Below are 17152 nucleotides of genomic sequence, written 5' to 3' on the forward strand. Positions count from 1 at the left end.
ATTCACTTGGGTGTGTGAAAAGCCGTAGATATTATGTGACTGGGGCAGTGCCTTTAAGGTTTATTAGCGCTCTGTACTTCTCCCTACGGCCGTGTACACAGCAGCCTTTTAAAAAGTCAGACATTTTACTTTTTGGAACCGATACCGATCATTTTGATACCGATAATTTCCGATATTACATTTTAAAGCATATATCGGCAGTCCAATGTTATCGGACAGCTCTATGAATAAACATAATCAAAATAACACATGTCAAATACAAAAAACGTGCAATTTTTCCCATCGGAAATAATAATATAATAAAAATATTAAGATACATTATGTTGTATAAAAATATATATCACATTTTATGACATGTAATAAATTAAACTACAATGAAGACAATATTTATTTGCATTTGAATATACAAATGTTAATTATAATATCAATATAATGATAAAAAGTTGATTCTATATACATTATCCTTAACTTTATAAGTATTTGTGTCCATACTTGAGTAATTGTAATAATGATGCTCGTGCAGGATTGATGCACAGTGATGTCATCGCCCCAACACACCTGTCACCAAACTCCGCCCCTTCCTGTTAGCCTCCAAGGGGCCCTCCCAAGTATGCCATGTAAATGTCTCAATATGTAATCAATGATGTATTGGATATGGATCAATACATGAGCGCGTGTGTGCTCAGTGCTGCCACCGTGTGGTGACAAGGTGTCACGTCATTGTCCTCACCAGGAGGAGTCCAGCGTGGTCGCGTCACATGTGACAACCAGGAAGTCAACGCTGGGTGAGAATGTTAATGGTAGCATGAGAAAACAAATAGGCCCCGCCCCCTCGTCAGTTTGTTAAGTCGACTTTGTGCATTCATCTTGTCCAAGTTGAGAGTTGATATCACAATGAAGAATGTGGGAAATAAAGAATAGCATCATCCATCTTCCTCCTCCTCATCCTCATCATCCTGCCTTCTCATGACCCCGCCCTCCAAACCTTGGCCCCGCCCCCAACCTCTTTCTTGCTCCTGTATGACATTGCCCTCGCCATAACGCCCCTCACACTGATCAATAATTATGATAAAACTGTTGATCAATAATTATGATAAAGCTGTTGATTAATAATTATGATTAAACTGTTGATCAATAATTATGACAAAACTGTTGATCAATAATTATGATAAAGCTGTTGATCATTAATTATGATTAAACTGTTTATCAATAATTATGACAAAACTGTTGATCAATAATTACAATAAAACTGTTGATCAATAATTATGATTAAACTGTTGATCAATAATTATGATTAAACTGTTGATCATTAATTATGATTAAACTGTTGATCAATAATTATGACAAAACTGTTGATCAATAATTATGATTAAACTGTTGATCAATAATTGTGATTAAACTGTTGATCAATAATTATGACACAACTGTTGATCAATAATTACAATAAAACTGTTGATCAGTAATTATGATTAAACTGTTGATCAATAATTATGATTAAACTGTTGATCATTAATTATGATTAAACTGTTGATCAATAATTATGACAAAACTGTTGATCAATAATTACAATTAAACTGTTGATCAATAACTATGATTAAACTGTTGATCAATAATTATGATAAAGCTGTTGATCAATAATTATGATTAAACTGTTGATCAATAATTATGACAAAACTGTTGATCAATAATTATGATAAAGCTGTTGATCAATAATTATGATTAAACTGTTGATCAATAATTATGACAAAACTGTTGATCAATAATTACGATAAAGCTGTTGATCATTAATTATGATTAAACTGTTGATCAATAATTATGACAAAACTGTTGATCAATAATTATGATTAAACTGTTGATCAATAATTATGATTAAACTGTTGATCATTAATTATGATTAAACTGTTGATCAATAATTATGATTAAACTGTTGATCAATAATTATGACAAAACTGTTGATCAATAATTATGATTAAACTGTTGATCAATAATTATGATTAAACTGCTGATCAATAATTATGACAAAACTGTTGATCAATAATTATGATTAAACTGTTGATCAATAATTATGATTAAACTGTTGATCAATAAGTATAATAAAACTGTTGATCAATAATTATGATTAAACTGTTGATCATTAATTATGATTAAACTGTTGTTCATTAATTATGATTAAACTGTTGATCAATAATTATGACAAAACTGTTGATCAATAATTATGATTAAACTGTTGATCAATAATTATGATTAAACTGTTGCTCATTAATTATGATTAAACTGTTGATCAATAATTATGATTAAACTGTTGATCAATAATTATGACAAAACTGTTGATCAATAATTATGATTAAACTGTTGATCAATAATTATGACAAAACTGTTGATCAATAATTATGATTAAACTGTTGATCAATAATTATGATTAAAATGTTGATCAATAATTATGATTGAACTGCTGATCAATAATTATGACAAAACTGTTGATCAATAATTATGATTAAACTGTTGATCAATAATTATGATTAAACTGTTGCTCATTAATTATGATTAAACTGTTGATCAATAATTATGATTAAACTGTTGATCAATAATTATGACAAAACTGTTGATCAATAATTATGATTAAACTGTTGATCAATAATTATGACAAAACTGTTGATCAATAATTATGATTAAACTGTTGATCAATAATTATGATTAAAATGTTGATCAATAATTATGATTGAACTGCTGATCAATAATTATGACAAAACTGTTGATCAATAATTATAATAAAACTGTTGATCATTAATTATGATTAAACTGTTGATCAATAATTATGATTAAACTGTTGATCAATAATTATGACAAAACTGTTGATCAATAATTATGATTAAACTGTTGATCAATAATTATGATTAAACTGTTGATCAATAATTATGACAAAACTGTTGATCAATAATTATGATTAAACTGTTGATCAATAATTATGATTAAACTGTTGATCATTAATTATGATTAAACTGCTGATCAATAATTATGACAAAACTGTTGATCAATAATTACAATAAAACTGTTGATCAATAATTACAATAAAACTGTTGATCAATAATTACAATTAAACTGTTGATCAATAATTATAATAAAACTGTTGATCAATAATAATGATTGGTGTTCATATGACTTTTGTAACATTTTTAAAAGGCATGTTTTGTGCTTCCAGATGATTCCTCGTCCGAGAGCGCGCCCGCCCTCACCCCTCCCTCGTCCGCCGCCGCCGTAGTCCGAGAAGCTGAGGTCGTCAACGGCGACTGTGGCCCCGCCCCGCTGGACTTCAGCACGCCCACGTCGTCCTCCTCGCCCTCCGAGGACCAGCAGCCCGTCAACCTGAGTGACCCGCCCCCTCAGAGGACGCCGCTGAGCGCCTCCCACCTGCCCGTCACCGTGTCGGCGGCGGCGGCGGCGCTGCTGGGCGCTCTGCACCCCAACGCGCAGGAGGAGCTTCGCAGGAAGTACCCGCTGGCCGCCAAACCTCCGCCGGCGCCACATCCCGCCTTGCCCGGTCCGCTGAACCACACCCCGCACACGCACGCCTCCACAGGCAGCGAGCTGCAACTGGACTACGGCAACAAGGTGAGTAGTGACGTCATCGGTGACGTCATCGGTGACGTCATCCTTGCCAATGCACCTCCTGACTTCAACATGCAAACTCCAGAAATCACAAATGTCACCGATATTTCTGTGTCTCATAGGGATGATGTTTGATAAGAAATGATCGAGTTCGAGTCTATTATCAAATCCTCTTATCGAACCGATTCCTTATCGATTCTCTTATGGAGTCCAGATAGGTTGTTGTATATGGAAAAAAACACAATATTTGGTTTAACAAAAGCTCACTTTTATTATATAAGAAAACAATTTAATCTAATAAATAAATAAATATTGACTGTTACCCACCTAAAAAAATAAAATAAAATAAATAAACATTGACTGTTGTTACCCAAAGTATATTAAGTGGGATTTTTCAGAAAAACAAATATATACAGTAACACAAAAACAACCTGTCTCTGTGATCACTATAGGTGTATAAATAATAATATAGTGTTGAATAAAATCAGTCCCTTGGGCACAAAACTGGAAATAATACAGCTCTCCAAAAAGTGCACTTCTGCTGCTATTTGACATAACTGTTTGTTATGATGCTTTGACATTGTTGCACTTTATTTCTTTACTGAAAGAAAATTCTATGAAGAGAAAAGTTGTTTGCAAATGTGGTTACAATGCTAAAAAAAATGAAAAGTTAACGCTAAAAAAAGAAATACACTTTATTGAGTTAACATTATTTCTTTATAGGGGGAAAGATGTTATGAGCTAGAGAATATAACAACTACACTACCCAGCATGCAACGGGAGTGACGAGCATGCGCGGTAGCCCCGAAAAGTGTTGTTGCATGTCGTCACCCGTGAAAGTAAACGTAAAGAACTCAGCCAACACGCCTCGTCTGCATTATTTATAATTAGACAGACAACACATATACAGTGTGACAAACAAAAGTTCAAAAAGGGAGATATGTTGTATATATATGTATGTGCTGCGGTTGCTTTAAGAACGTTGCGACAGCTGCCGTAAAGGAGGTGCGTTGCTAGCCTGGTTGCTATGTTTCCGGTTGGTCGTAAAAGTGTTCTTCACGAGTTTGTACTCTGCTCAAATCTCTCAGTAAAGTTATTCATTGGATTATACCTTTTGTTTTGAACTTTATTACACCTTGGAGCGCTTTTTCCCGGTCCATTGTTTTCCTGCTTTCGCTATCTGCGCTTAATGACTGAGCTACATGACGTCATTTATTGTGATGTCACACGGAGCATTTCTGGTCGGGACGGGATTCGTTCCCAGGGATTCGAATAAAGAACCAACTCTTTTTCTTTACTATAGTGGTCTCGATAACGGGTACCGGTTCTCAAAAAGGGATTAGAGTCCGAGGACTCGGTTCTTTTCTTATCGAACAACCGGGAAAACCGGTTTCGGGTATCATCCCTACTCGTCAGACCACAGAACACTTTCCCACTTTGCATCAGTCCATCTCAGATGATCTCGGGCCCAGCGAAGCCGACGGCGTTTCCGGGTGTTGTTGATAAACGGTTTTCGCCTCGCATAGGAGAGTTTTAACTCGCACTTACAGATGTAGCGACCGACTGTAGTTACTGACAGTGGGTTTCTGAAGTGTTCCTGAGCCCATGTGGTGATATCCTTTACACACTGATGTGGCTTGTTGATGCGGTGCAGCCTGAGGCAGGGGTGGGCAATTAATTTTTACCGGGGGGGGGCCGCATGAGCAACCCGAGCACTGCTGGAGGGCCGCACCGACAATATTTCAATTGAATTTTGCACAAATTATTTTTGATATACCGTAAGATAGATAATAATATTTTCATTTAACCTAACTTATACAAAAGCAGATGGCTTTTGATGGTTTTATTTTGAACCCTTTCTTACACAACACTTCCTGATGTATATTACAATACAAAAATTTCAATTTCTGTCACTTCATCCTGCATCCTCTTTGTTGTGAACGTAGCACGCCCTGTGAGGCGATCGGCGAAGAAGGAGGAAGCGTTGCTGTTGTGGAAATGAGGAGTGAGGATTGGTTTTCCTTTTGAAAAGAACGAGATAAGTTGAGCTGTGTTAGTATAGCATGCTCAATAAAAGTTTAAAAAGAGCATCAGACTTGGTGTGCACTTCTTCTGGACGCTACAATTGATGTCACAAGTGGGATGAAATGCCTCCCAGTTCGCCTTGCCATCAAACCTGGGAGTCTTCATTGAGGGCGGAATTCCCCCCGTGGCAAGCAGCGTGGCTGCACCTGTAAACGCTGCCTCTCTCTCTCTCTTTCTCTCAGTCTCTCTCTCTCTCTTTGCAGCGAGCTCCTCACGTGGCACGTACCTCCCGATGACGTAGCACACAAGTTTTACTTCTGACATCAATTGTAGCGTCCAGAAGAAGTGCACACCAAGTCTGACGCCATTTTTAAACTTTTATTGAGCAAGCTATACTAACACAGCTCAACATATCTCGTTCCTTCCGCACGCACGTCTCCTCACTCCTCATTTACGCAACTCAAGAAGACAACATCTACTTCAGCAGGTGGTTACACTATATTCTTTAAACCAGGGGTCGGCAACCCGCGGCTCTAGAGCCGCATGCGGCTCTTTAGCGCCGCCCTAGTGGCTCTCAGGAGCTTTTTTAAAAATGTATGAAAAATGGAAAAAGATGAGGAAAAAAAAAACGTTTTTGTTTTAATATGGTTTCCGTAGGAGGACAAACATGACGCAAACCTCCCTAATTGTTATAAAGCACACTGTTTATATTAAACATGCTTCACTGATTCGAGTATTTGGCGAGCACCGTTTTGTCCTACTAATTTTGGCGGTCCTTGAACTCACCGTAGTTTGCTTACAAGTATAACTTTCTCCGACTTGCTAGGACGTGTTTTACGCCACTTCTTTTTCCGTCTCACTCTGTCCACCAAACTTTTAACGTCGTGCGTGAAGGCACAAAGGTGAGTTTTGTTGATGTTATTGACTTGTGTGGAGTGCTAGTCAGACATATTTGGTCAGTGCATGACTGCAAGCTAATCGATGCTAACATGCTATTTAGGCTAGCTATATGTACATATTGCAGCATTATGCCTCGTTTGTAGCTATATTTGAGCTCATTTAGTTTCCTTTAAGTCATCTTAATTCAATGTATATCTCATGACACACTATCTGTATGTAATATGGCTTTTAAATTTTTGCGGCTCCAGACAGATTTGTTTTTGTATTTTTGGTCCAATATGGCTCTTTCAACATTTTGGGTTGCCGACCCCTGCTTTAAACACAGCAGCGTGTGTACCACAAATTAAGCACACCTTTACTTGGCAGTCCATGTCTTTTTTAAAACACGCCATTCGTCATCAACTTTTCTCTTTTTAGCATCTCGGGGATAACCGGGCATGTCGCTGCGCGCCTTCCCTCACAGGACACACGCACATATAACACTTTTCAAAATAAAAGCAGCACAGTTGTATTGCACGCACGACAAAGATGTTTTTTAAAATTTATTTTGTATTTGTGATTGCCGCTGCGCGCACGAGCATACGTCCACACGGAGGTAATACAAATAACGCTTTTCAAAACAAAAGCAGCACCGTTAGGGCCGCAGAATGCCCAGGTCTGGCCTGAGGGATGGAAGGTCATGGGCTTAGCTGCTTACCACGTGCAGTGATTTCTCCAGATTCTCTGAACCCTTTGATGATATTACGGAGCGTAGATGGTGAAATCCCTAAATTCCTTGCAATAGCTGCTTGAGAAAGGTTGTTCTTAAACTGTTCAACAATTTGCTCAGGCATTTGTTGACAAAGTGGTGACCCTCGCCCCGTCCTTGTTTGTGAACGACTGAGCATTTCATGGAATCTACTTTTATAGCCAATCATGGCACCCACCTGTTCCCAATTAGCCTGCACACCTGTGGGATGTTCCAAATAAGTGTTTGATGAGCATTCCTCAACTTTATCAGTATTTATTGCCACCTTTCCCAACTTCTTTGTCACGTGTTGCTGCCATCAAATTATAAAGTTAATGATTATTTGCAAAAAAAAAAAAATGTTTATGAGTTTGAACATGAAATATGTTGTCTTTGTAGCATATTCAACTGAATATGGCTTGAAAAGGATTTGCAAATCATTGTATTCTGTTTATATTTACATCTAACACCATTTCCCAACTCATATGGAAACGGGGTTTGTAGTTGTACTCCAGTGTGATCAATACTCACGCAAACGCTGAAATGCTGAAAAAAACTATAATCCCCTAATGAAAGTTTGATTGAAGGGAAGTTGTGTGTGTGTGTGTGTGTACGTGTGTGTGACAAGATGCCACACTCTTTGTGTGTGAAATAATGGAGCAACACACACACAGAGTGCTCACACATTCATCAAGTCAACAAGTTCCTCTTTGTGTGTGTGTGTGTGTGTGTGTGTGTAGTCTCCGGTGTACAGTTCTGGGGGCAGCTATGACAGCGTGAAGATGGACGTGAGCGCGGAGGACCTGAGCACGGGCCGCCACCACCACCAGCACCACCAGCAGGTTGCCCCCGACGACGACGACGACGAGCACGACGAGCACGACGACAGCGACAAGATCAACGACACGGAGGGCGTCGACCCCGAGAGGCTGAAGGCCTTCAATGTGAGTGGGCGTGGCATCCGCGCGGGAGGCGGGGCTCGTATTGACGCCTGTCTCCTGGCAGATGTTTGTGCGTCTGTTTGTGGACGAGAACTTGGACCGCATGGTGCCCATCTCCAAGCAGCCCAAGGAGAAGATCCAGGCCATCATCGAGTCCTGCAGCAGACAGTTCCCAGAGTTCCAGGAGCGAGCTCGCAAGCGCATCCGCACCTACCTCAAATCCTGCCGCCGCATGAAGAAGAACGGCATGGAGGTATATATACTAGTGTGTGTGTGTGTGTGTGTGTGTGTGTGTGTGTGTGTGTGTGTGTGTGTGTGTGTGTGTGTGTGTGTGTGTGTGTGTGTGTGTGTGTGTGTGTGTGTGTGTGTGTGTGTGTGTGTGTGTGTGTGTGTGTGTGTGTGTGTGTGTGTGTGTGTGAGACAATCATTGCTACTTGAACTTTTACCTTTTTTAGACCTCTCCTGACACACACATGGTCGTCTACAGCTCTCTGCCGCCCTCCAGTGGTGGTTGGAGTTACTACATGAAATATATATGATAGTCTACATGTCTCTGCCGCCCTCCAGTGGTGGTTGGAGTTACTACATGAAATATATATGATAGTCTACATGTCTCTGCCGCCCTCCAGTGGTGGTTGGAGTTGCTACATGAAATATATATGATAGTCTACATGTCTCTGCCGCCCTCCAGTGGTGGTTGGAGTTACTACGTGAAATATATATGATAGTCTACATGTCTCTGCCGCCCTCCAGTGGTGGTTGGAGTTACTACGTGAAATATATATGATAGTCTACATGTCTCTGTCGCCCTCCAGTGGTGGTTGGAGTTGCTACTTGAAATATATATGATAGTCTACATGTCTCTGCCGCCCTCCAGTGGTGGTTGGAGTTACTACGTGAAATATATATGATAGTCTCCATGTCTCTGCCGCCCTCCAGTGGTGGTTGGAGTTACTACGTGAAATATATATGATAGTCTACATGTCTCTGCCGCCCTCCAGTGGTGGTTGGAGTTACTACGTGAAATATATATGATAGTCTCCATGTCTCTGCCGCCCTCCAGTGGTGGTTGGAGTTACTACGTGAAATATATATGATAGTCTCCATGTCTCTGCCGCCCTCCAGTGGTGGTTGGAGTTACTACATGAAATATATATGATAGTCTACATGTCTCTGCCGCCCTCCAGTGGTGGTTGGAGTTACTACGTGAAATATATATGATAGTCTACATGTCTCTGCCGCCCTCCAGTGGTGGTTGGAGTTACTACGTGAAATATATATGATAGTCGACATGTCTCTGCCGCCCTCCAGTGGTGGTTGGAGTTACTACGTGAAATATATATGATAGTCTACATGTCTCTGCCGCCCTCCAGTGGTGGTTGGAGTTACTACATGAAATATATATAAGATAGTCTACATGTCTCTGCCGCCCTCCAGTGGTGGTTGGAGTTACTACATGAAATATATATGATAGTCTACATGTCTCTGCCGCCCTCCAGTGGTGGTTGGAGTTACTATATGAAATATATATGATAGTCTACATGTCTCTGCCGCCCTCCAGTGGTGGTTGGAGTTACTACGTGAAATATATATGATAGTCTACATGTCTCTGCCGCCCTCCAGTGGTGGTTGGAGTTACTACGTGAAATATATATGATAGTCTACATGTCTCTGCCGCCCTCCAGTGGTGGTTGGAGTTGCTACGTGAAATATATATGATAGTCTACATGTCTCTGCCGCCCTCCAGTGGTGGTTGGAGTTACGACGTGAAATATATATGATAGTCTACATGTCTCTGCCGCCCTCCAGTGGTGGTTGGAGTTACTACGTGAAATATATATGATAGTCTACATGTCTCTGCCGCCCTCCAGTGGTGGTTGGAGTTACTACGTGAAATATATATGATAGTCTACATGTCTCTGCCGCCCTCCAGTGGTGGTTGGAGTTACTACGTGAAATATATATGATAGTCTACATGTCTCTGCCGCCCTCCAGTGGTGGTTGGAGTTACTATATGAAATATATATGATAGTCTACATGTCTCTGCCGCCCTCCAGTGGTGGTTGGAGTTACTACGTGAAATATATATGATAGTCTACATGTCTCTGCCGCCCTCCAGTGGTGGTTGGAGTTACTACGTGAAATATATATGATAGTCTACATGTCTCTGCCGCCCTCCAGTGGTGGTTGGAGTTGCTACGTGAAATATATATGATAGTCTACATGTCTCTGCCGCCCTCCAGTGGTGGTTGGAGTTACGACGTGAAATATATATGATAGTCTACATGTCTCTGCCGCCCTCCAGTGGTGGTTGGAGTTACTACATGAAATATATATGATAGTCTACATGTCTCTGCCGCCCTCCAGTGGTGGTTGGAGTTACTACATGAAATATATATGATAGTCTACATGTCTCTGCCGCCCTCCAGTGGTGGTTGGAGTTACTATATGAAATATATATGATAGTCTACATGTCTCTGCCGCCCTCCAGTGGTGGTTGGAGTTACTACGTGAAATATATATGATAGTCTACATGTCTCTGCCGCCCTCCAGTGGTGGTTGGAGTTACTACGTGAAATATATATGATAGTCTACATGTCTCTGCCGCCCTCCAGTGGTGGTTGGAGTTGCTACGTGAAATATATATGATAGTCTACATGTCTCTGCCGCCCTCCAGTGGTGGTTGGAGTTACGACGTGAAATATATATGATAGTCTACATGTCTCTGCCGCCCTCCAGTGGTGGTTGGAGTTACTACGTGAAATATATATGATAGTCTACATGTCTCTGCCGCCCTCCAGTGGTGGTTGGAGTTACTACGTGAAATATATATGATAGTCTACATGTCTCTTCCGCCCTCCAGTGGTGGTTGGAGTTGCTACTTGAAATATATATGATAGTCTACATGTCTCTGCCGCCCTCCAGTGGTGGTTGGAGTTGCTACTTGAAATATATACGATAGTCTACATGTCTCTGCCGCCCTCCAGTGGTGGTTGGAGTTACTACATGAAATATATATGATAGTCTACATGTCTCTGCCGCCCTCCAGTGGTGGTTGGAGTTACTACATGAAATATATATGATAGTCTACATGTCTCTGCCGCCCTCCAGTGGTGGTTGGAGTTACTACATGAAATACATATGATAGTCTACATGTCTCTGCCGCCCTCCAGTGGTGGTTGGAGTTGCTACATGAAATATATATGATAGTCTACATGTCTCTGTCGCCCCCTAGTGGTGGTTGGAGTTACTACATGAAATATATATGATAGTCTACATGTCTCTGCCGCCCTCCAGTGGTGGTTGGAGTTGCTACATGAAATATATATGATAGTCTACATGTCTCTGCCGCCCTCCAGTGGTGGTTGGAGTTGCTACATGAAATATATATGATAGTCTACATGTCTCTGCCGCCCTCCAGTGGTGGTTGGAGTTACTACGTGAAATATATATGATAGTCTACATGTCTCTGCCGCCCTCCAGTGGTGGTTGGAGTTACTACGTGAAATATATATGATAGTCTACATGTCTCTGCCGCCCTCCAGTGGTGGTTGGAGTTACTACAGGAAATATATATGATAGTCTACATGTCTCTGCCGCCCTCCAGTGGTGGTTGGAGTTACTACATGAAGTAAACATGACAAGTTGTTCCTGTTCCTGGTCCTGTTTCTCTGCAGACCCGGCCCACTCCACCTCACCTGACCTCAGCCATGGCGGAGAACATCCTGGCTGCTGCCTGCGAGAGCGAGTCACGCAACGCCGCCAAAAGGATGCGCCTGGAGTCTTATCACGTACGACTCCATTGATTCGTAGACATAGGTGTCCTGTAGGTGCTGTGGCTGTAGGCGACCTCCTGACTTCTTTTGACCAGCATCTACTTAGCTATGATAGTCTTATTCTTGGTTACAAATAAGCTGACATGTATTCTTATGTGCGCTTCCAGGACGAGCAGATTTCTGTGGACAAAGGCAGTGGTGGTGGTGGCGGCGGTGGTGGTGGCGGCGCTCTGAGGGAGCCGGTGTCGTTAGCGCACTCCGCCTACTCTCTGGCCGCCTCCGCCTTCTCCAACCAGGAGCCTCAGCTCTACATCAATGGAGCCGGCCTCAGCTACGGTTACCGTGGTTACCTGGGCCTGAGCGCCGCCATGCAACACCCCGTCTCCGTGACGACCGGCGCCGCTGCTCAGAGCAACGGTGAGACCTGTTGAGTTATTTCCTGGAATTATTGTTTGTGAGACCTTCTTCAAATCATGAGTGAACCTCATCTTCTCATTTCAACTGATGATTGTCTTCTTCTTTCCCTGCCTTCATCATCATCCTCATTCATCTTCCTCATCATCATCATTATTATCATTATCATCATAATAATCACCATCATCATCCTTCATCTTCCTCATCATCATCTTCCTTATCATCATCCTCATCATTATCCTCATCATCACTATCATCTTTCATCCTCCTCATCATCACCATCATCCTCATCATTATCCTCATCATCACTATCATCTTTCATCCTCCTCATCATCACCATCATCCTCATCATCACCATTATCCTCATATTCACTATCTTCCTTCATCTTCCTCATCATGCTTGTCATCATCACCATCATTCTCATTATCATCATCATCATCCTCCTCATCATCACCTTATCATTATCATCATCCTCATTATCATCACCACCATAATCATCATCTTCATCATCATCACCATCCTCAACTTGATCATCATCATCCTCATCATCACCTTCCTTATCATCCTCCTCGGCAATATCGCCATTATCATCATCTTCATCATCATCCTCATCTTCTTTATCATCTTCTTTATCATCCTCATCCCCATCATCCTGATCGTTATCTGAACTATCATCATCATTCTCATCTTTATCATCATCCTCATCATCATCATCCTCATTATCATCACCACCATAATCATCATTCTCACCATCATCACCATCCTCCACTTGATCATCATCATCCTCATCATCACCTTCCTTCTCATCCTCCTCGGCAATATCGCCATTGTCATTATCTTCATCATCCTCACCATCATCTTCATCGTCATCCTCATCTTCTTTATCATCCTCATCCCCATCATCATGATCGTTATCTGAACTATCATCATCATTCTCATCTTCATCATCATCCTCGTCATCACCATCATCCTCCTCTTCACTGTCATCCTTCATCTTCCTCATCATGCTTGTCATCATCACCATCATTCTCATTATCATCACATTATCATCAACATCCTCATCATCATCATCATCATCATCACCTTCATCAACATCATCATCCTCACCACCATCATCCTCCTCATCACCTTCATCATCATCCTCATTATCATCACCACCATTATCATCATCTTCATCATCATCACCATCCTCCACTTGATCATCATCATCCTCATCATCACCTTCCTTCTCATCCTCCTCGGCAATATCGCCATTATCATTATCTTCATCATCCTCACCATCCTCCACTTGATCATCATCATCCTCATCATCACCTTCCTTCTCATCCTCCTCGGCAATATCGCCGTTATCATTATCTTCATCATCATCACCATCATCTTCATCATCATCCTCATCTTCTTTATCATCCTCATCCCCATCATCCTGATCGTTATCTGAACTATCATCATCATTCTCATCTTCATCATCATCCTCATCATCACTATCGTCTTTCATCATCATCATCCTCACCTTCATCCTCATCATCACCATCATCCTCCTCTTCACTATCTTCCTCATCATGCTTGTCATCATCACCATCATTCTCATTATCATCACATTATCATCATCATCATCAACATCCTCATCATCATCATCATCATCATCACCTTCATCAACATCATCATCCTCACCACCATCATCATCATCATCACCTTCATCAACATCATCATCCTCACCACCATCATCCTCCTCATCACCTTCATCAACATCCTCATTATCATCACCACCATTATCATCTTCATCATCATCATCACCATCCTCCACTTGATCATCATCATCCTCATCATCACCTTCCTTATCATCATCCTCGGCAATATCGCCGTTATCATCATCTTCATCATCCTCATCTTCTTTATCATCCTCATTGCCATCATCATGATCGTTATCTGAACTATCATCCTCATCCTCCTTTATCCTCATCATCCTCATCATCTTCATCATCCTCATCTTCTTTATCATCCTCATCGCCATCATCGTGATCATTATCTGAACTATCATCTTCATCCTCATCATCATCCTCATCATCCTCACCAGGACCCACAGACCTCAGCATGAAGTCCTCAGCCAGCATCACTAGCTCCGCCTCCTCAACCAACCACTGCCTGGGCGGGCGTGGTGGTGGTGGCGGCGGAGGAGGAGGAGGGGGCGGGGCCTCAGCCCAGCTCAGCCAACCGGAGATCTCGGCCGTGCGTCAGCTGATCGCCGGCTACCGGGAGTCTGCCGCCTTCCTGCTGCGCTCGGCCGACGAGCTGGAGAACCTCATCCTGCAGCAGAACTGAAGATCTCACACACACACACACACACACACACACACACACACACACACACACACACACACACACACACACGCACACACACACACACACACACACACACACGCACACTTTGATGGCTTTGTGTCTTTTTTGTTGGCGTGAAACTTTCCATCAATACGAGACACCGCCATTCCTACACGCTTTGCGAAGGCTGGCGGGCACTAGGACCCTGAGGGCGGGCTTTGGGAACCCAAGGACGGACACTAAGAATCTAATATCAGGCACTAGGACCCTGAGGGCGGGCTTTGGGACTCCAAGGATGGACACTAAGGACCTAGGGGCGGGCACTAGGACCCTGAGGGCGGGCTTTGGGACTCCAAGGATGGACACTAAGGCCCTAGGGGCAGGCACTAGGACCCTGAGGGCACTAGGACCCTGAGGGCGGGCTTTGGGACCCTAAGGACGGACACTAAGGCCCTAGAGGCAGGCACTAGGACCCTGAGGGCGGGCTTTGGGACCCTAAGGACGGACACTAAGGCCCTAGGGGCAGGCACTAGGACCCTGAGGGCTCCTCCTCTGCTGCTCACAATCAGCTCACCCAACCAACGTGCCGCCAGATGATTGGACGTGGCGTTTGCGTGTACATAAATCTATAAATAGAAGCTCTCTGTGCCCGATAGCACTTTGCCCCGCCCCCTTCCCGCCTACTTAATATGCATCCCGGACCGCCATCGTGACCAGACCAGGAAATACCTCAATCACCCACTTCCTGTTCCTGCGGACTGTAAATAGATGACGAGGAAGACGTGCGTGTGCGGGCGTATATGCTAATTAGCGTGTTGACGACCTCCAACTGTTCAAAGCCCCGCCTCCTTTTCCCCTCTTCTCGGACCTCCTTCTTCTTCTTCATGGACCTAAAGCTAAAGGAAGAGGAAGTAGTGCTGCTAACAACCTTCGGCCATAGACTGACCTCTGACCTCTGACCTCCACCTTAACCAAAATTCACCTAAGTTGACTTTTTTTATTCCGTCTGCGTGGCCAATGAGCACCCTCCGTTTTGCCTTCATAAGCCACGCCCTCTTCGGCCCAATCAAGTTTTGCCTAAAAGCTGTAAAACTTCGTTTTGCTTTCGATTACGAAGGTTAGCTTTTTTACTTTGGCGTGTGACCTTTTAGTTACAAAAATGGCTGTCTTTTTTTTTTTTTTGTTATTGGAAAAAAAACAAGGTGTGACTAATAAAAAAAAAGCCAAATGAAGGAGGAGCTAATTGCTAGGGAGGGACTCTAATTACAGAAGGTGATATTTCCTCCTGGCCTGCGGGGGCAGTGCTGAGCTGTGTGCAGTGCAGCTGATCATGGCCTAGATTAGTGGTCCCCAACCTTTTCTTTCACCAGAGACCAGTTTAATGTAGGCTTTATTCTTACTTTGACTGGTGCCAGATAAACACAGCAAGAATAAATGCATGACAAATGCAATTAGTGTTTCTTTGCAGATGGAAATCAGCCTTTGGCTACAATCTGTCACTTTTCTGTCTGATATCATCATTAATGTGCATCGTATCCTGTCACAAAGTTACAACAACTTCCCATGAGGAGTGTTATTGCACATCTATAAACAAGCTCATTGGTGTGTCAAACCTCAAGGCCCGCGGGTCAGATCTGGCCCTCCACCTCATTTTACATGCCCTACAATACAATTTCAATACAATACCTTATATTTTCTTTCTCTACTTTCTTATTTTCTTAGGGGGTTTTTTCTATTTTGACAGGGGAAAAAATAGTGTCCAATATTGCAACAAATATTATATTATATAACTTTATTGGTCAAAATCCAAATAAATACTTAAAAATCTGCTTAATTTATGGTTTGGAAGCTAGTTATCCATCAAATTGCACACTATAAAAATTACAAATAGATTTTACTGTGAAATTTAGTTTTTTGTTTTACAGCATGCGCACGAGATAGTTTCTCGTGCACACGAGATACATGTCTAAAAAAAAATGAAAAATTGTTTTTTCTAGAAAGGTTTTTAGACTTTTAGACACGAGATACATGTCTAAAAAAAAATGAAAAATTGTTTTTTCTAGAAAGGTTTTTAGACTTTTAGACACGAGATACATGTCTAAAAAAATTACAATTTTAGACTTTAGTCTAAAGGTTTTTAGACTTTCTCGTGCGCACAAGATAGTTTCTCGTCCGCACGAGAAACTTTTTATAAAGTTATAAAAAATAATAATAATTTTTTTTTTAGACATGTATCTCGTGCGCACGAGATACATGTCTAAAAAAAAAAATTAAAAAATTGTTTTTTTTAGAAAGGTTTTTAGACTTTTAGACACGAGATACATGTCTAAAAAAATTACAACTTTAGTCTAAAGGTTTTTAGACTCTCGTGTGCACGAGATACATGTCTAAAAAAAAATTAAAAATAATTTTTTCTAGAAAGGTTTTTAGACTTTTAGACACG

General features: G+C 41.7%; 1 protein-coding gene across 1 annotated transcript in view; it reads left to right on the forward strand.

Annotated features, from left to right (window-relative positions):
- Positions 1–16631, forward strand: part of LOC133653248 (nucleolar protein 4-like) — a 246705-nt gene extending 230074 nt beyond the window's left edge. Inside the window, exons 14-19 of the mRNA XM_062052328.1 lie at positions 3200–3609; positions 7999–8202; positions 8264–8452; positions 11877–11990; positions 12143–12392; positions 14465–16631. Of these exons, the coding sequence (XP_061908312.1) occupies positions 3200–3609; positions 7999–8202; positions 8264–8452; positions 11877–11990; positions 12143–12392; positions 14465–14709 (1412 nt within the window). The 3' untranslated portion in view covers positions 14710–16631. The remainder of the gene's footprint in view (positions 1–3199; positions 3610–7998; positions 8203–8263; positions 8453–11876; positions 11991–12142; positions 12393–14464) is intronic.
- The last annotated feature ends 521 nt before the right edge of the window (positions 16632–17152 follow it).

Source organism: Entelurus aequoreus, linkage group LG07 (genome assembly GCF_033978785.1).
Source record: "Entelurus aequoreus isolate RoL-2023_Sb linkage group LG07, RoL_Eaeq_v1.1, whole genome shotgun sequence".
In the NCBI taxonomy this organism is placed as follows: domain Eukaryota; kingdom Metazoa; phylum Chordata; class Actinopteri; order Syngnathiformes; family Syngnathidae; genus Entelurus; species Entelurus aequoreus.